This window comes from Scomber scombrus, chromosome 6 (assembly GCF_963691925.1).
Source record: "Scomber scombrus chromosome 6, fScoSco1.1, whole genome shotgun sequence".
Lineage (NCBI taxonomy): Eukaryota > Metazoa > Chordata > Actinopteri > Scombriformes > Scombridae > Scomber > Scomber scombrus.
The window spans coordinates 31,584,833-31,605,412 of record NC_084975.1 but is presented as its reverse complement, the minus strand read 5'-3'; the positions used below and the strand labels follow the sequence as shown (position 1 = coordinate 31,605,412).

Here is a 20,580-nt window from a genome sequence, read left to right as displayed (position 1 = left end):
AGCAGACAGACAGAGAGCAGACAGACAGAGAGCAGACAGACAGACAGCAGACAGACAGATAGCAGACAGACAGAGCAGACAGACAGAGAGCAGACAGACAGAGAGCAGACAGACAGACAGACAGACAGACAGAGAGCAGACAGACAGTGATGTCAGACACAACACAGTGAATAACCCTGCTAGCACAGACTGTTTACATTCCTCCTAACCAGCATCAACTCCTCATCATGATTGTGTAACCTATGATGTTTCCATTCCCCAACACAGGAGCCAGATCATCCCTCTGATACTAGTGAGCAGTGCTGTGTTTATAACCATGATAGCAGCACAAGCACCACTCTGAATGAATTGGGCTTCATAGTTTTTAAGTAAAATGTCTTGATATTGGATGATTTCCAGGAAGTTTTATACTGACATTCGTGTTCTATACATGATCAACTGTGATGACTTTGATGATTTCTTTAAGCTCCATCAAGTCAAAAATGTTTCTCCCCATTCTGTACTCCCATTTCAATCCTCAGTGTTACTTCATATAGACATACCATAATCTCCTGAAGGTTTATCTTTATGGCCAGTTAGAATAATTCCTTCAGATGAAGCAGCCAATAAGGACATAACGCAGCATTGTAGTTATTGAATGTATTTAAAATAAATCATAATGCTGTAAAATCAGTTTCAACATCAACCATTGTTTTGCTTCCACCTGCCAGAAGTGATGCATGTAACTGAATTTTTCTCCAGAAATGCATGTTGGGAATTGTAGTTAAAGTGTACATCAAATCTTTTATGTACACAGGTTTGTATTTCTAACTTTTTTGGAAGAACTAGATGTCGACCTGTCACAATAATCATCGTCTTATCGTACAATAACGTAATTATCGACATCATCATGTCTATATATGGGCTTCATTTTTTAAAAATATTGCCACACTTTACATTAGCAGCTAAGAGGCTAATCATGTCATGTTTCATTATTATGGTCTTATATTATCATTATATCAGTGGTATAAAATGATGTGACATATGGATGACAATAATATTGTTTATCGTGATTATTTCTGAGACAATATATCGTCCAATAAAAGTAGTTATCATGACAGGCCTAACCAGATGTTTCAAATTTCAAATTTATTAATGGATCAAATTTGAAATGATGTTTTGTAACACAGCTGTTTATCTTTTGGACTGCAGAGTTGCACGTCCATCCAAGCTGCTGAAGTTAATGAACTGCGTATAACCCTTCTATCAATGCCATCACACAAGGTGCTGCATAAGCATCCAGAACAATCAGGAGTTAAGTGTATTGCTCAAGCAAACTTGAGCTTGAAGCGCCAACTCAGCGATTAGTAGACAAACGGCTCTTCCTGCTGTGCTGCTGCAGCTACGAATGTTGTCATGTAACATCGTCAGTAGGAGAAATGAACCAGACTTCAGCTTCAGGAAGCAGGAATGTCCAAAACAGTTCCTGCCACTTCACAACTGTATAGTAACCATAGAAACCACACAGAGGACAATAATGTGGAAACCGATTTGACTGATATGAGTTCCCATGAATTTTATCAACACAAAAGCTTATGAAGCAATATCAGCTTTTAAACTTCAAGTGTCCAGCCCAGGCTAATAAATGATGTTTATGATATTAGTTGTATTGCTACCAATTTATTCTACTCTAAGCTAAAGCCTGTTTTATTTGGTTGCCTGATGAGGTCACATATGGTTCAATTTGTTAATACTATCTGCCATAGTCCTGGTGCCAGCCAATAAAAACACTGAAGTCACTACTTACTGCCTAAAGTTATCTTCAGTCATGTTAAAAGCTATTTAGCAGTTTAAAAGTAATATTTTAGTTTTCAGTTAATATTCAGTTATAAATAATTGTGACACATGTTGGATGACTTGGCCAAAGTCCCTCTTTTAGTTACTATACTTCCACCACAGCTCAACAGGGAAACACTAAGAGGGAATTTGATGCCAAAAAGACTGTAAATGTGTCAGATATCACTTGATATGACTAACTCACACTGATGAATAGAATAGAAGCTGATCATCTACTTTTAAATGACTGTGTGGACACACTGTGGATTTAGTCCTCCATCACTTCCATTGAAAGCACATTTGAAGGAGATCTTTTAATAGTCAGTATGAACAGGAGGAATGATTACAGAGAGGAAAACCTCTTTACTGTTCATATGAACACCTGGCTGCTGGTTTAAGACTAGAACAATGTTGAACCTGCCCTTTAACTCCCAAAGTGCAGCACTATGACAACCACTGAAACCCATATGGTATATACCTGAATACCTGATGTCACCCATCATGTCTCCTTAAGAAACAACATGTTTCTGTGGTTGAAATAATTTTGACACTTTAACCTTAATTGTGTCTTGTCTGTAAACGAAACCATTTAAATTCCATCGCCTGAAGCTCAGTTTTCTCATTACGGCTGAAGTCAGCTGAACCAGTGTTTTGCTATCGGCCTATCCAGTGTCCTGCATCCTGTTTCTTCAAACAGCTGAAAGGCCCTTAGCAAGATGACTGCCAAGCAAACCCCCCCCTCCCACAGCACAGGAAATGTCACAATCCTACAGGAAGTCAGATGCAACTGCCTCTCCTGACAGGAAATTTAACAAAAGGAAGATAGTCCTGAGGGCTGCACAGAAAAGGTCATTTCTGCTGGTGACTTCAATCACCAGTGATGGGAAGACTACTTAACCGTGATGCTCAACTGTGATAAAGGTAATATGACGGGAACACACATCTTCCAGTATAGAGTAAAAAGGTTGAACAAAGGGTAAAATATGCTGAAAATAACAGTGGTAAAAATATAAAAAAAAACTGTGATAGGGTTACCTACTTACAGCCTTGAAAATAATTGAGAATCTGTGTGTGTGTGTGTGTGTGTGTGTGTGTGTGTGTGCCAGGGGACTCTGTGGTGGACCATTTGTTGACTTAACCTAGTTTAAGTGCTCACACAGACAGAGGAGCTGAAGGGGAGCGAGATAAAGGAAGAAGCCTGTGAGCTGAGCCAGTGAGCGGTGGCTCGGTGGACAAACACAGCCTGGTGGAAAAGCCGGGTCACACGGGGTCCGTCGCACTCGCACCGCTTTCCTCTTTAATTTCCTGATAAAAACACGGCGTTGCGTTGTGTCACAGCAGTTCACCGTCTGTATGATGGAAAAAAAGGGGAATCTGCATGTGGCTTCACTCGGTTTCTGCTCAATAAGAAACGTCGGATAAAAGATTTTTAACGTGTAATAAAGTGTTTGTGCAGTTAGGAGTCTTGTGTTTGAACCGGCACGCGGCGGCCGATTATATAACTACAGCTTCGCCGGCTTCCGCAAAGACCGTGTCAGCACTTTTGGTAGGTATCAAAGTCACGCAAAAAAAACAACAAGCATAAAATTCAGAGCACATACTTAGCGGGGACTAGTGAGGCTGATCTACTTGCTAATCTGGTTCTTGGCTTGTGTGGAGTTTTAGTTTCGGCAGGACGTTCCTGCACACAGATCTGCTGCTTCAAACTACTGAGAGGAAACTGTTGGGCAAAAAATACTAAATGAAAAAAATAAAGAAAAACAACAAACATAATGATGAAGAAAAGAGATTTGGATGATAGATAGAATTAAGCCTCACAGATCCTCCTTCAGCATGTAGTTTCCCTCCAACTCAGACATGATAGACATCACATCAAGGTGACATATATACTTAATTTGATCTTATTTGATTATTATTATTATCATGATCTTCAAGTTCTATCTTCTGATCTATTTTATTCATGTTTCTTTTGTCTTTTAATCTTTCTTAACTTAGTTTTAATCTAGCTTTTATTAAACTGATCTTTTATTTCATTTTACTTTTGTTTTGTCTTTTTAATCTATTTTAACCTTTTATTCTTTATTTTTTTTATTATTTTATTTTTCTCTTTGTAATTTGTTCTTTATTTTTGTTCCCTCATCATTTTTCTCCCTTTTCTTGATGTCGTCACTTGTTCTGTCTTATTATCAGCTTGTCAATCAGCTGTGAAGCACGTTGAACTACAATCACCTGTATGAAAGCTGCTGTATTAATAAAGTTTTATTGATATAATAAACACTAAAATAATACTAATATACTTCACTTATAGCGGATATCCATTCCAGATAAGCCATATCATGTATTATATTCAGTTATTTATGCTCTATATTTTTATTCTGTTTTTAGGAGGATGTATCGTATATGAATTTTGACTAAAACAACAGACATTAAAGTGTCTGAATCTGAATGGTTATAATCCTCGAGTTCTCAAACAGCATTTAATGTCGACAGCTTCCTAACTTAAAACTAGTCATCTTCTGCTTCTGTTATGTTTTCCAGACTCTTCTCAACCTTTACACATCACATTGTGGACTTTACAACCCTACACACCTAAATTACAACCGACACCAACCTTGACAGGGCTCCGTGTCTCTGTCAGACTCCCAGCTCAGACAGGCCAGTGGTAGTCGGCACATTACTCCCTCTGTTACACCCCGCTGTCCCGTCTCTACAGTGTGCTACTGTAATCTCCAGCCTTGTTATCAGACTGCCATCAGATAATCACTCAGCATCACGTCCATCGGTCCCACAGGTTAACGCTTCTAACTGAAAGTGTCCGTTGAACGCGGTGACAGATGAAGCTCTTGTCAGCTGAGGTCAGTCATCACATGTTTTGTGTGTGATTCGCAGTGTTTTTGTGTTTTCCCTACCTGATCCAAACAGAGCTCCGGTCCTGCCCAATGATAACAACAGATTCCAGTCACACCATCTCCTCTGCTATTGATGCTCTCATGGAAACACTGGGACTGGTGGCTCCGTGCCACACACACACACACACACACACACACACACACACACTCAGCCCTCCATACGGCTCTGTGGTGAGCCAGCGTGTGACACCACGCCTATTGTCTGATACTCTCTGGCCTCTCTCTCCCAGACCGTTCTGGAAAAAAGCTGCCGACCCCGAGACCCCAAATACAGCACACCATCAACCCCCGCTCTCCTTTACACTGTGTTGGTTTCATTGGCAGGGTTACAGAGGATAAGGATGTTTATTTGGTCAGTCAGTCTATCTGTGGATATTCACAGTCTCTACAGCATGAATCCTGACTTTTTAATCTCAACTAACTCACCCTCATAGAATACAGTCACAAGATCCAAACTTAGGGATTTTTCGCCCTTCACTCTATTTAACCGTCTTTTTGTGTCTAAGTGACTAATAGAGACGACCGCTTTTGAAACTGGTCCAGTATTAAGTGAGAGTGCTTCAGCCAGCAGCCACAAAACAAGCTGTAATGTAATCTGACGGGGCAATACTGTAACATCAATATTCATCCATTAAACTGACAGGCTCAGAATGTTATTATATGTGTCTGACAACTACAGATACTTAAAACATTCATCTTTGTCTCATATCAGTTTCTTCATTTCTTTCATCTTCTCTGTGAAGGAGAAGAAGAAGAAGAAGGAAAGTTAAGATTTCATTTTTCTTAGAAGAGCAAAACAAACGGAGTCAGCCGGTACTGTCTGATGCTCCAAGGCGCCAAGGCAAGGCAAGGCAAGGCAAGGCAAGCCCGCCCCCCAACCAACCAACCACACACACACACACACACACACACGCACGCACAGATGCAGCCCTGAAACAGTAGGAGCACGTGTGTATTGGTGAATGTGACTCTTCAATCTTCATTTAAATCCCTCGTACATGCGACTTCAGGACAAATCTTTTCTTATGAGTGCTTCTTATATGAGGACCTTTGTGTGTGTGTGTGTGTGTGTGTGTGTGTGTGTGTGTGTGTGTGTGTGTGTGTGTGTGTGTGTGTGTGTGTGTGTGTGTGTGTGTGTGTGTGTGTGTGCACCCCTGGGAAAATTGGGCGTGTGTATTACTGTCATGTAAGGAATGTCAAATCCAGACAGGCTGGCAGATCCAGGAACACACACACACACACACACACACAGCGGGAAAAGGAAAACACACTGTGTCAAGAAAAATAATCAGTTCATAACAGTTGAGTCCAGAAGTTCACCTATACTGTGTACATCCTCACACACACACACACACACCAATGTATTACTGCTGATAGCAACAGCTGCAAGAGATGATCCAAACATCTCATTCATTTTTATTAATTATCCAAATAAAAGTAAAGTTCTAATAAAGAGATGTCCAAATGTTTCAGGTACAATTTAAATAGACAAATAGACAGATATGAGTTACGTCAACTTTCTAAAATCTGCTCTATACAAAAGGTACAACACACAGCAACAGCAGGTGTGTGTACTTTTCTTACACCAAATACTTTTATCTCAAACATTAATCTCATCAGACCACAGCCGCCGCTGCTGGAATTCTGACACAGAAACCAAACAATCCCATTACAAAAATGTGTTTTTCACATGTTTTTAGTCCAGAAAGTTATGTGCTGAGGGAGGATAAACCCATCCAGAGCACACACACTTCACACTGCTGCCCTCTGGAAGGTGATACAGGTCCGGGAAATCTCACACTTCAACAACCATTAACAGTTTTTACCCACATGCCATTAAAATGATGAACTCATCAACTGTGCAATACTACACCTCCAATGTACTGGCATTTAACTACTGCTCTTATTCCTATATTGTTTTATTCTAGTTTTTTAATAGTGTCTATGTGCAATGACAATAAAGGCATTGAACTGAATTGAATTGGATATTGTTTTACTTGAACAGGAAACTGCATGATCAAAATGTCATTAACAGCAAATTTCAGGTAATAAACTTCACATACAAATCATGATATAAATAATAAGTCCACCATTGAGAAGAGTCGATAAGAAGAGTCTCAGTTTTCATTGGTCCGTTGGTTGGTTAGTTGCAGGTTAAAAAAAGAAATCAACCTTGTCAAAATAAGATCAAAACCTGTTATATAGCTGGACTGTGTATGAAACACTAGAAGGCATTTAATTTAAAACAACAGATACAGGAAGTGGCGACATGTTCCGACGCCCACCCGAGGCGACCAATGAAACGACACTGTTGCTCTGCCTTCAGCGATCGGTGCTGTAACTTCATCACTCAGTCAGCGACCTTGTCCACTGTGATAACAACAGCACAGATTCCTCTGGAAATGTGTCTGTCAGCTTTGGAACTTTTCCTGCTGGGAAATGTCTAAAATGAGAGATGGCAGGGCTGAAGTGACTGAGTCACAGGACTGGCAGAGGTAACTCAGGTTCCTGTCTGGTTGAATCATTTACTGTGTTTGCCAGCGGGTTCGCTTCATACTTGCACTTCTAATTATGTAGATTTTAAAGGCTCGTTATCACAGTTTTGTATTTCTCTGTACTGTAGCAACATGATAACTATGTGTCTCATTACATCCTTTCTCAGCCCCCCAAAAATATATATTTAAATACTTCAGTTCATATCATAAACGTGTGATGACGGTTCAAACTATTACCAGTTGACTAGGAAAATCTTTGGTTGGGATCAGCCCTAACAAATAATACCTACAAGTAGGGCTGGACGATACGGGCAGAATCACATATCACGATATTTTTAACCAGATACCTCGATATCCATAGATGGACATTATTGTAGGGATGACTATTGGTGCTTTCACAAAATATTTACGCAATAAGATTTTTGATAAATAATCATCAGTAATTTGGATGTAATGACTTCATAGATGAAGGCAGATAATAGAACAGTCTGTTAAGCTCAGAAAATGACATTTTTACTTTAAAAGCAGGAAAAAGAGACGTATTCCATATCATCTTATTATGATATTCAAAATCTAAGATGATATCTATAAAATATCAGGATATGGATATTATATTGATTTAAGTCTGTGTGGTGTACTTTCTCTACCTAATAACCAACAGTCTGTCAGATACACTACAACAGCAACAGCTTGGCACTCAGCTGTTAGTCACATGTAGCTCAGGCAGCTTTGGTTAATATTGTTGTAGTGAGAGTGCAAGGTCTAGCAGGATATAATCATTAATAACAGTGTGGGACTGTCTGCTGGAAGAGATGCACTCTTGGGAAGAGGCCATGAATCAGTCACTGTTCCCCAGGATTCTATGAACAAAGTACTAAAGCATCAGTTATTATCTCAGCATATAATGTCAACAACAATATTCTGTCTGTGCAGCTGCAGAAAAGAGGAAAAAAGGATTCTTATTGGTCAGAAATTACACAAGGTGAAATTGAATTGGGGAAATGATCCAGTCTTGAGGATAAGTTTGAGTGATAGGTCTCACAGTAGACGAGTCCAATTAAAACAGCAAAAAACTACAAAGTACAGGCACAGAAAAACTCAATGACTGATTGTAGGAATAAAAATATAGATGATTATTAAGTTATAAAAGCTGTTGAGGCTGTGAATTATTTTTATCATCAAATCTGTTTTGATCTATCAATGAATCTATAAAATAATTGAAAATAGTGAAAATGAAAAATGTGTAATAAAGGTAATGTATCTAGTAAAAACAGCAAATCTACACACTGGAAAAAATGAAACAGCTCATTTGAATAATTTTTGCTATGACTCTAAAGATGGATTTATTATCAAAATAGCTGCTGATTCATTTTCTGTCCATCAATGAATCAACAAGTGTTTCAGCTCTAGAACCAGGTCCCACCTGAAAGTCCAATGCATGTTTCTCACCATAATAACTAAAGTCTGAGATCAAACTGTGCACTCTTGCTTGGCTTTACTTTCTTTTTTCCGAATATCAGACTCTGTAATCATATCTGAACTTTCATACTTCTTACCAAAAAAGAAGAGAAAGTTTTGGTTTGACTCAGACTCTGTGAGGTGATGAGTGTGACGGTGAGTTGGACTGACTGACCTGTGGTGTGTTTGAGGTCAGATCATAGTGTTTAATCTTTGTGAAAACTTTCTTGTTCCTGTCTTTCACTTTTGTCTGCTGGGGATGTTTGTTGTTATGGGAGAGCTCAGCACACTGAGCTCATTCACTAAATGAGACGAGGACTGAGTAAGCTAAAGAATAACACCTGTTCATTAATACAGACTAAGGCTGGGTATCATTTAAAAAATGACGACACCAATATCAATCCAAGTACCCTTAAAGTGATACTGATACCAACTGAGTGTAAAGGGTGTGTAGTGTAGACACACTTTAGAGTGTTTAGGTGACATCTTGGCTGCTGAGCTGTTAAGCATGCTAACTCAAATTCACCATGACTTCACCACCACAGACGGGTTGTAGCTGCTGTGGCAGTGGACCCATCACATAACGCTGAAGAATGCTTGCGTTGATTGGCTGTGAGCAAGTCCATACAAATAGTCCTATTTTCTAGTTCTGGGTGCAAAAATGATCAATTAAAAGTATCGCTGGAAGAGAGACGTTTCCATACTACTTGGTATCGATTTATTTCGGTCGATACCTTAAAAAGGTATCAAGTTAAGATACCCATCCCTAATACAGACACAGATTTCATTAGTCGAAAGCTCATTTCTGATTTATAGAAGTAGAGTCCAGGTTTCAGGCATAATTTCACCTACTGCAAAGGTGCACGGAGAAGAGAAAAAATGTCTAAAATCGCCAAAACTCGTCACATAGAACAACTTTATTAATAGACCAATGCATTTTGGTTCGTGGCCTTCATTAGGATCACCATAAAACAACCAAAAAAAACTATTATGTGCATCCAGACATGTATCATCCAATGGGGTATCTACCAAGATGGGTTGGACCATTTTGGACCATAAGGCAGAAAAGTGCAACCAAAGGGGGGGATACTAGAGTTAATACGTAAGTGGCTAAAATGTTTAGCTTACATGTATACATAAATATATACATGACTGCTAAATTTGGGAAGAATCATCACAAATCTTGATGAATGAGCAAATGAATGTGTTTTTTTCCATTTCCTGTAACGATGTCTTTGATGTGCAAGAAGCAACAAGGTTTTGACTGTTGCATTGAAGTGATTCAAGTTTAAAGCTGATGTTGGCAAAGGTTTAGGATGAACTAGTGACATGATGAAGTGTCCTCTGGGATAAAAAGCTATTCTTGGTGAAATCTCACCACCAACAACTGCAATATGAAACAAGGTGAACAATAGGCCAGTGCTTTGTATTCCTATTGGGATCGTTTATGTTTCATCTCATGTTAATGGTTTCCTCCCCTCACAATGCCACGATTTCATTCACTGCTTGGTTATACATGCATTTCTGTTTCATAACCCAGAGCCCTTCCCGCACTCCCCTCGCATTACTGTCTTTGGAAGAAGGAAACCCAGAAGGGAGTAACATCCTGGAGGGATCAGGGGGTCAGGAAGAAGGCTAGTCCAGTGTATGGCTATACTGAGTCACTGGAATAACCCCTCACAATTTACTGTACGGCTATTCTAGCTCACTTCCAGGAAGGGCCGAGGGTCTGACACATGATGGTTTTTGCTTTAATATCAGTCTGGTTTTATTGTTATGTTGCTATGATGGAACAATAATACCTTAACCTTAACAAAAGCAGCTGTTGTGTTTACTTTGACTGAATACTTGTTTTTAGCAAATTAAACAAGTTGTTTTTTATAGTGTGCTAACATGTGGCTGCCTGGACAGAAGAAAAATATGATGTGATATACAGTGTCCATCTCCTGTCTGTGTGTTCAGTGCAGAGCTGCAGTCTGGATCTGGTGAGTCTGGATTAGCCTAAAGACTGGATGCACTCTGTCTCTGGCCCGAGTCTTGTTTGTTTCATTGGTGCACAAGAAGAAATGTCCAAACAACAACTGGTGGTATAAAGGACATGATATACCAGAAGGATTTTCCTGATGGATACTTGTGTGCAGCTTCTCTGCCTGATACTGTCAGTGAGGTTTTGCTTTTGGTTTCTAACAATTATGGTATCATTGTGCTTGTACAAACACACTGTGATGACTTCCAGGAAGCTGTAATCACTCACTGCATCCAGCTGTTGTCCACCAAGAAACAGCCCCAGCATCCAACTCCACTTAAAACCTACAAACTGTGGTTTATACATTCCTGTCTGTTTAGAAATAAACACATTTATGCATTCATAAATCAAAACTAGCCACACTGCACACGCCGGTTTGTAAAAGCTACTACCTTCAGGTGGAATACTGGTTGACTGAAAAAACAGCGCATATAGGAGCAGTTCAGTTCATATGGAATATGATACATCTGACCTTCCACTTGATCAACATGCTGTTTAATGCAGGATCCACTCATTTAACCATCATCATGACAGACTTTCACTACATATGCATCATTAAACTGTGAAGATTTAGTTACGTATAACTAACTATCAAGTGTAAAGACTAAATAACCAAATAAAGTTATTAGATGACCCTAATCTTCATTACATACAGTAAATACTTACAACTCTGATACACACATATGGGTCAATGACGTATAAGGATTTATTTAAAAATAATAAATATGGGAATATCTATTGCAGTAATTCAAACATTAAGAAAGGTTGAGTACACATAAATACATATTAAAATAGTAAATTAGGTGTTTTATGTGTTTTTCAATCTCGATGAATTAGAACTGACCTTAAAAAAGTCATGTGGTGCGACCGTGATCTATCTTAAAATTAATGAATTTAAGTGTTTCGAAACAAATTATTTGCATGTCCTTTAAGTTTTTGTAAATAATAATCTCATATTTATGTTCTATTATGTCACAGTTGCCTTCTTAAATGTATGTAAGACTTATTTTTCCTGTAAATTGCTTAAAAATGATTAAAAAAAATGTAAAAATACAATTCAGTTAAGCATACTGTATCAGTGGTTAATATTAAAAGTGATATTTTACTCTGAATTTAATACAGTTATTGGTTTTATTGGTCGCACCACATGATGTTTTGTCACTTTAAATAACAGAAAAAATACTAATAACTTGTGGTTTTTGAAAAGTTAAAGTGATTTCATATAAAGGAAAGGTACTACATATATATGGTATTTTTTTTAATCAATTTAAACCTTTTTCTAACTGAAAAAAATGCAGTTAGACTGAAAATGTCATAGTCACATCATTGACCCATATATCTCCATGTATACAGATATAAACAAAACAGAGTCATACCTACACTGACACAGGATTAGCACTTCAGTTAAATATAAGACTTGGCTTCATGTATTTGTTAGTGTTACAGCTAAGCTGATGCTGTAGTGACTTCCTGTTTACATAGACAGATGTTTCCTAGCAAATCCTTCACACATTCACACATACTAAAAAGGTACTAAAGGCACATTCTAATGGTGCAGTCTGATTCAACGTGAGCTGGTGAATATTTAGATATTACTTATTGAGAACGATACACACCAAGTTAGTGGTGCAATATTTTTCCTCATCTTAACTGTGTCACACAATCACACTGCAACTTTGTTACATATTTATTGAGTTTTTAGGCTGCTTTTTAATTTGCTCTTACCCTCGTTTTTTAACTTTACGGTCTTTGTTTATATGTACTTATTTATTTATTTATGTATGTGTGTGTGTGTGCTACTGGATATCTGAATTTCCCCAAGGGGATAAATAAAATATCTATCTATCTATCTATCTATCTATCTATCTATCTATCTATCTATCTATCTATCTATCTATCTATCTATCTATCTATCTATCTATCTATGAATAGCTGCTGTAACTCCATCCTGACCTTTAGAGACCTTTTATTACTAATTAGCCTTTTTAAAGTATATTTGATCATACTTTATTAAGAAGAAAGCTGACTTTGTTGTTGTTGTTGCTATTTTGGACACTCCCTACTGTGTACTTGTCGTCATGGCAACTTTGGCTAAATATTCATTACGCAGCATTAATTCGATCAGGATTAACATTATCATGCCACACACACTCACACACACACACACACACTTTTGTGTGTGTAAGTAAAAGGAAACTGTGTAGCTAAATATAATCAGACAAACTTTTTCCATGATGAAGACAAAATGTTGATGAGACATTATGAAACAAAAACTAAATAGACTTAATAGTTATAAAAACAGAGAAAACCAAAACTGGAAATAAAATATCTACCATAGTTTTGATCATGTCTAAAAATGAGACTAAGTTATGATGATGAAACTATAATATTTAAGACAGAGGACTTGAGTAGATGTATAGATCTAGCATATAATAACTGTATGTTTAATAAGAGAGAAGAGAGAAAAGATTTAAAAAAAAAAAAAAAACACACAGAACCCAACCGTCATTACACAAGAGCTGGTGTGGCAGAGTGGCATTGTCCTTTAAGACTAGGCTGAGCTGAGGAATCTATTCATTATTCTGGAGGAAGCTTCTTTTGACACTGCACACCAATTCAATGAAGTGATGAAAAGTGTGAAAAAACACATTGAGACTACACTGGATGTTGCTGTGTTTAAATCAAACCGATATAACACACAAGCTGCTTGGACTGACCGCTCGCTCGCTCGCTCTCTCTCTCTCTCTCTCTCTCTCTCTCTGGACATTAACTCACAACAAGTCAGAAACCTGTTAACCAGCAACAACAAGTTCATCCTGACAAACACAGAGTTAATGATTAGAGATGCTGCAGCACACAGGCTCATACCTCCATATCCACTGTACATGGTAGCTGTGGTGGTTGATGACCAGTCTTCCCAACAACGGATCCACCCAATTCCAGAAACCAGCGGCCAGTTTCTCGCTCCGAGTGGAGTGGCACACACTTTCTGAGTTTCTCGCTTTTTGTAAACTATTTTTTTTTCTTAATTTATTCTGTCAGGTGGGAGTAACTGTATCTGTTTCCTCTTAGTTTGCGTCGCTTCTCTATCCCGGCCTATTTCCCTTTTTCTCTTCCCCCATCTCCGCTGTCACAGTTGTTAATCCCTCGTCTACTCGCCTACTGATCCCCTTTCTCTCTCTCTCTCTCTCTCTCTCTCTCCCTCTCTCTCTCTCTCTCTCTCTCTCACCACACTGATAAGAAGAAGAAGAGGAGGAGTGGGAGGCGGGAGGGAGGAAAAAGGAAAAAGCAAGGCGGGCCTCCCACCTCTTCCCTGCTGACATCACCAGTTTTTCCTGCCCCTCCTTCCCCCAGTTGAACATATTGTTTCAGACCACACACACACACACACACACACACACACACACACACACACACACACACACACACACACACACACACACACACACACACACACACACACACACACACACACACACACACACACACACACACACACACACACACACACACACACACACACCCCCAACATCCTCCCACTGTGCTATCAATATCTATAAATTCCATTAATAACTCATAAAAAGGTTTTTTAAAAAGGTCATGTGAGCGCCAGCGATGGGAAAAAGGTCGTTCTAATTTGTGAATAAACGTGCACACAAAGCTCAGCTCTTCATTGTTTTAAAGGATTGAATGACTCACATTATTTAGGAGAAGGAAGCTGAACAGTAAGGGTCTTATTTAAAGCACAGGGACCATATCCTGGTGAAGTGGAGATTCTTCTCATTTAGGGTTCTTAACCCTCACATACTGTTCATATTCTGTCTCATAATTAGTCTCTACACCAATTCACATTCATAAATTCCCCATCAGTCATTAATAAATGTTTGATTAATCCTTCTGTTTGATTTATTTTGTGAAAAAAATCACTATTTTATGGTCGAGGAGAAAATTTTTTTAGAATATGATGAATACAACATGTTGGAATACTGATTTTTAAACACGGGTTGAACTTGTACATTTGCATATATAAAAATGCATATCAGCTGCACAAAACTTCAAAAAAAATGATGAATATTATTTCCATTTTTGTAAACTGTGGCTCTCATTAGGAAAAGTCCAGCAAATGTAAAAAAAAAATGGGTCAAATTTGGTCCTGAACAGTATGTAAGGGTTCAGCAGAGGATTAAAAACAGGGTCGTCCAGCATTGAAAAGGTGAGTCTGACTCCATTTATGTCCAAGGCAACGTTATCTTAGTTGGCCAAATTTGTAAAAGCGCACATTCCTTATGGATTACATTTAGCATTTTTCCACTGCAGGACTAACTTGACTAAATGTATCCATTGTCAAGGCTTGTACATGTGTGGTGCTGCTCAGGAGGTGACACTAAATTCAGCTTGATGGCAGCGCTGTGAGTCATGATTGGTCGAGATATGTTGACAATGATGTTTAAAGGGGTGGGTTGGTCTGTGCCACTCACAAAGATAGGATCAAGCAGATATCCAGGAGAGCTGGGAGGCTGGCTGGCTACAGTGGGCTCTGTATTATGAGTGTTGTGTAGGATTAAGGAGGATGAGGGAGGATCCATTGCAGGTGACCAGTGTGAATGAAGAGGCAGGTCTGAAAGGTTTTCTGCCTTTTTTTTAATCCCACAGAGGATGTTTAAGTAGTAGTTGTTTTTAACCTATGCCTTACCTTGTAGGTATTTTGGTAGTTAGGGTTTGTAGCAGCCGATAACATAATAACAACCAAAAACACAATCATTTTGCCTGTTTTTGTTTAATGTAATAAGATGATAACATAATAACTTCCCAATAACGTAATAAAATTCCTGAAACTAATAACATTTTTGGCCAAGTGTGACACTTCCTATTAATTCAATCAAACTTAAATAAAGTGATATTAGTATATTATAACGTTATCGGCTCCAGTTATTACATTTGAAAAGGATTTTTTTTTTACCAGGCCAATTACGTAATAACTTATTACGTTATTGGCAAAGGTTATTATGCTATTAGTTCAGAAATGTTATTACATTATTGACAAGTTATGACGTTATTAAAAAATGGGTAAAATGATTACGTTATCGGTTGTTATTATGTTATCAGCTGGTACAGGGTTGGTTGATTGGGATAAGTGCACTGTCATTTCCATGTTCTTATGGATTAATCTATTTAACCTTTGACCTTAGAAGCAGACCCAACAACACAACAACAATAGCCATCATTATATTACTGTAACTATCTGTAACAACCGGAGCTTCAAAAAGAAGAAGAATAGAGTGAGCTTGTTGGATGAACCATGATATGTAGGCCAGCAGTGTTTGTTGAGAGGACGACATTCAGGAGGAGCAGTTAAAAAAGAAGAAAAAGTGGACCAGCATCTGGCAGAAATGAGGACAGTGCAGAGAAAATGAAATGATGAAACAAAGTGGTGCCTGCATCACCACCCATGAACCACAACATCCCAGATTGGAGTCGGGCTAGGAATCTTGGTCACACCTCTCTCTCCTTCATTCCCTGCCATCTCTCTACTGGTGCTATTTAATAAAACCATAAACTGCCCCCAAAAGATACTAGTACAAGATTTTAGAAATATAACAAGTCCAAATTAAAGGACCACATACATGGTTTGACCATGTGACTCCAGAACAACACATTCTAATCAGGTGTCCCTGCTGTCAGTAATCAGCCGGACAATAATGATGTTTTATGATGTGATAGTGCTGTGGTTAAGGTCTGTTAGGTTTATACACAAAAACACTTGATTAGTTTTATGGAAATATGATGGTGCGGGTTAAAATAATCACTTTGTTAAGGTTAGACAAACATTTGGTGTGGGGTTAAAGTTACTACTTGTGTAACTAATGTTCGGTCACCTTTGTTGTCATGGCTACAATAAAAACCACAGGGTTACGGTTAGAGGACGATTGTAGTACACTTTTTAAAAAAACTGTTAGATGGTTAAAAACAGGAAATGAACAGCAGGGGTTGGGTTATACCGTTGACTGTATATAAATATGGACAGTATGACAGCTCCCAAAAGGGAAGCCAAAGCATCCTGATCGCCCCCTGGTGGCTGGCTGCAGTACAGGTCATAAATCCTGCTGCCTCCATGTTAGCAAATGGGACATGAACTAAACTAAAGAATACAGTAACTGGGATCTAAATGGTTACTTTCTAGTCGGAAAAAATATGAAAACTTAATAAAGTCATATATTAACAGTCTTGAACATCAACAGCTGTTGGTTGGTGTGAAATGTATTCTGGTATACTTAGCTTTGACCACCTTTGGCTGACCAATGGTGTAACTTCATCACTCAGTCACTGACAGACATTTGTGTTCATAAGGCTGGCCCTACTGTTGTGGTCTAGCCAAAAACTATAAAGTGGTTCCAGGTGCCGGACATGTTTGGGGCCACTGACCTGATGCCACCATTATTCTGGATTCTCTGTTTCTGTATAGACTTGTACCTAATGTTCATGTAAATGTTGAAGAATATCTATAAACTACACTGTTGTCTGTCTTACAACCTCTTCTTTCACCCGCCTACGTATTACGCTCTTTTCCTTTATGGTGACGTGTAAAAGCCAAATGTCCCAGTTTGTAAAATACAGTAGAAACACAAGACAGAACCTCATTCACAAGCCTTAAAGGCCCATTTATGCTCAACGTACGTACGAAAATGTATACGTCTTTTTCAAACGATGTTACAGTCACTGCTCACATACTTCCACGCGTCCTTTACGTTGGCATGGATGTTAACCAATTCGTCCACCAGGGGGCAGCTCAGAGTCAAAAGTTTATGACAACAACAAACTCAAAAACAAACATGGCGACTGTGGAGGAGATATTGATAATGTTCCTCTTGCATAAAAGACAAAAACGATATATTTAAAATTTCTAACCAACTCGCACAACCTTTCCTCAAAAAGTTCCGCCATTGTTATTTCTTCTTCTATTTCTTCATTACTGTGGACAAAAAGACCTCCAGTCCACTGTGGACAGCTCAGTATCTCTCAAGAGCAGGACAGCAGCTGCTATTTAACACACAAACATGTTCAAGGGTTATCTCTTCATCTCACAACAAGACACACACACACACACGCACACACTCCCTATCATACCAACACACACCCACACACACGACAAGAGGATGTAATTAGGTTTTATTTGACATACAACAACAGAGAGAACACTGAAAGAGATTGAGACATAGGGGTTGCCATACATCATTCACAACTTTAAAGCTGCTAAAAAAAAAAAAAGTCATGTATCATCTGTGTCCAAGTGTTGAGATCAAGTTGAGCGTTATAGGCATCATACTAAACACTTAAGTGGTGTGCCTTTGACAGAGTGAGACGATCCTAAAAATAAAGTCGAAGCTACACAGGAAGGAAAAACAATGTCCAGGAGTGGCTGAGTAAGAGCCTAGATTAAATCCAAAACAGAATCTATTCCCCATCAAAACTTGGCAGAAACAGTTTTCTAGAAGAAGGAGGGAGAACTGCAATGACCTGGTTTGAACGTCTACTTCAAGTGTAGCTTCAGTATCAATGTGACTTCTTTTAGAGTCTATGAAATGTGGTCTTGAGCTTCCTCGAAAATGTTCTACTTCCTGGGAACAACGGTGGTGACCTCATGCTGCATTACTGAGCTTACCAGCCTGTCCATCTGTGTGAGGTGCCAAGTTAATCACGAAGCATTCATTCATTTTCACCATCAGAACATAATGCTGCTACTACGACTGTGTCACGTTAAAAGCTTTTCACCGGTGATACACATGAAGGTTTTTATTCTCATCAAGTGATGTTTGTTTGAGAAAGGTTGATGACCACTGTCAATTTTTCGTTTTTTTACAATCCCACCTTTCTATACTGTACCTACTGAATTCAAACATACAAACAGATACTTAAATAAGGAACTAATGTCTCATATTCCACACCAACATAAAAGAAACACTTGACATTAAAGTAGCTATAATCAATATTTTCACTATTATGATACTAATACTTCTTATTCATTTATTTTAAAATGTTGTATTTTACTTGATTTTATAAATTCTATTTATTATATATTTTGGCTAGTTCTGTCATGATAACTACTTTTGTTGGACGATATATTGTGTCAGAAATAATCGCGATAAACGATATTATTGTCATTTGAAGATCATTTTATACCACTGATATAATGATAATATAATAGCATAATAATGGAAGGGGGCTGGGGGTGGGATTGGAGAGTGGGAGCTACACTACACAGACTACCATTATGGTTGAGGACAGAGTTATTTACCTTTAATTCTTCTACAGTCTCCACTCAGCACGTACACAGTGAGGAATGGAGGACACTACTTTCCATATTTTATTACATTAATGTTTTTCAATTTTCATTTTCTTCTTTTTTAAACATTGTTTTATGTTCCTTTTAGGGCCTTTTAATGTGAAACACTTGATGTGTGTAAGTTCTTTTAAAGCACTTTGAGCTGAATTTCTAGTATGAAAGGTATAAAGCAGCTAAAGAGCAGATATTTCCCTCATGAGTTGGTAGAGAGCAAAAACAGAACTAAAAGAGAGAGAATATTGGTCTTACATTCAGCAGGTGGACAGAAACATGATTCCACCCCCCACCCCCCACCCCCACCCCACCACACACACACTGCTTTAAACTAAACTCTCCTCCACTCACTCAGTCAACATAATCCATTTTTCTGGTTAGTCATCTGTACACACTCTCCAGCTCTCACACACACCGCTGATATGAAGGCACATTCCTTCCATTCCCTCCATACCTCTAAGACCCTGACTGACCAGGTATACTCTTTAACTTTCTCTACATCTTCCTCCACCATTCACTTTGTTCTTCTTTCAATTGTTGTGGATCCTAAAGGGGACGTACCATACTTTGTGATTTTCTGTTATTTCCATACTGTATTAATGTTATATGTTAAACATTGTCAAAGACCAAAAACTAGAGGTGAATGTATAGAAATGCTGCCTGCAAAAACCAAAAGCTCAGGTTTCAGCCTGCTCTGAACACATCATTTCAAGGTTACCTCTACTTCTTCCTCATGATGATGTCAGATCATCTGCACATGCCCACAAACATCCACGGAATTAAATACGAGTTTCCATTTCCATTTGAAGTTAAGAACGAAAAAAAAAGTAGTGAAATCCTGCTACAATCATTTAATTATGTAGCCTCTGTATCCAGCATCCAGAAACTGGCCAATCAGAACAGAGCGGGCTCATCTGAAGATGGCCCTTAAAGAGACAGGAGCTAAACGGCCTGTTTCAGACAGAGGCTGAACTATTTTACATTACAGCTAACCATTAGCATACTATACGTTTAAGGATGTATTTCTTACCTTCCAGGAAGCTATCTGTTATCTGTTAAAATCAGCTTACTGAGAGCTCCCTACAGATGACCAGTACATCACAGTACAGTTATGTTTCTGCCCAAGTTCACAGTATCATCATGTGGTGACTTGTTTTTTTAGACCTCCCTCTGCTGGTGTGTTCAAGGTCCTCCTCCTAACACTATTTTCAATCCAGGAAACAACTACATATCCATCATCCTCTTTACAACAGACACATGTGCTATTGTTTGTTTTATAGGTTTGACATATGGATACAGTAACTCATAGAAAAACTTTCTGAAAACTTTTTAAAGTTAAAACATTTGGATTTTTTAAAGGCAACACCAGAGATAATTAAATGTGACAATGACTTCCACTTCGCAGCTTTCTGCTTATCTTAGCTTCGATAGTTAAAGTGTCAAAGCTGATTTTGTTTTTTCCATTTTGGACTATTGCGGACTAGACAGTACCTACTATACATGCTGGCAACAGAGGGGGGGGGGGAGAGAGAGAGAGAGAGA

General features: G+C 38.4%; 1 protein-coding gene across 2 annotated transcripts in view; it reads right to left on the bottom strand.

Moving 5' to 3' along the window:
• The window catches only part of ripor1 (RHO family interacting cell polarization regulator 1), a 69,158-nt gene that overhangs the window by 31,769 nt on the left and 16,809 nt on the right, over window positions 1–20,580 (bottom strand). The window contains exon 1 of one of the 2 annotated variants that reach the window (XM_062420288.1): window positions 13,572–14,033. The exons of the other annotated variant lie outside the window; for it this stretch is intronic. Coding sequence (XP_062276272.1) covers window positions 13,572–13,590 — 19 coding nt within the window. The 5' untranslated portion in view covers window positions 13,591–14,033. Of the gene's footprint in view, window positions 1–13,571; window positions 14,034–20,580 lie in introns of those variants that run through there. 2 annotated transcript variants of the gene reach the window in all.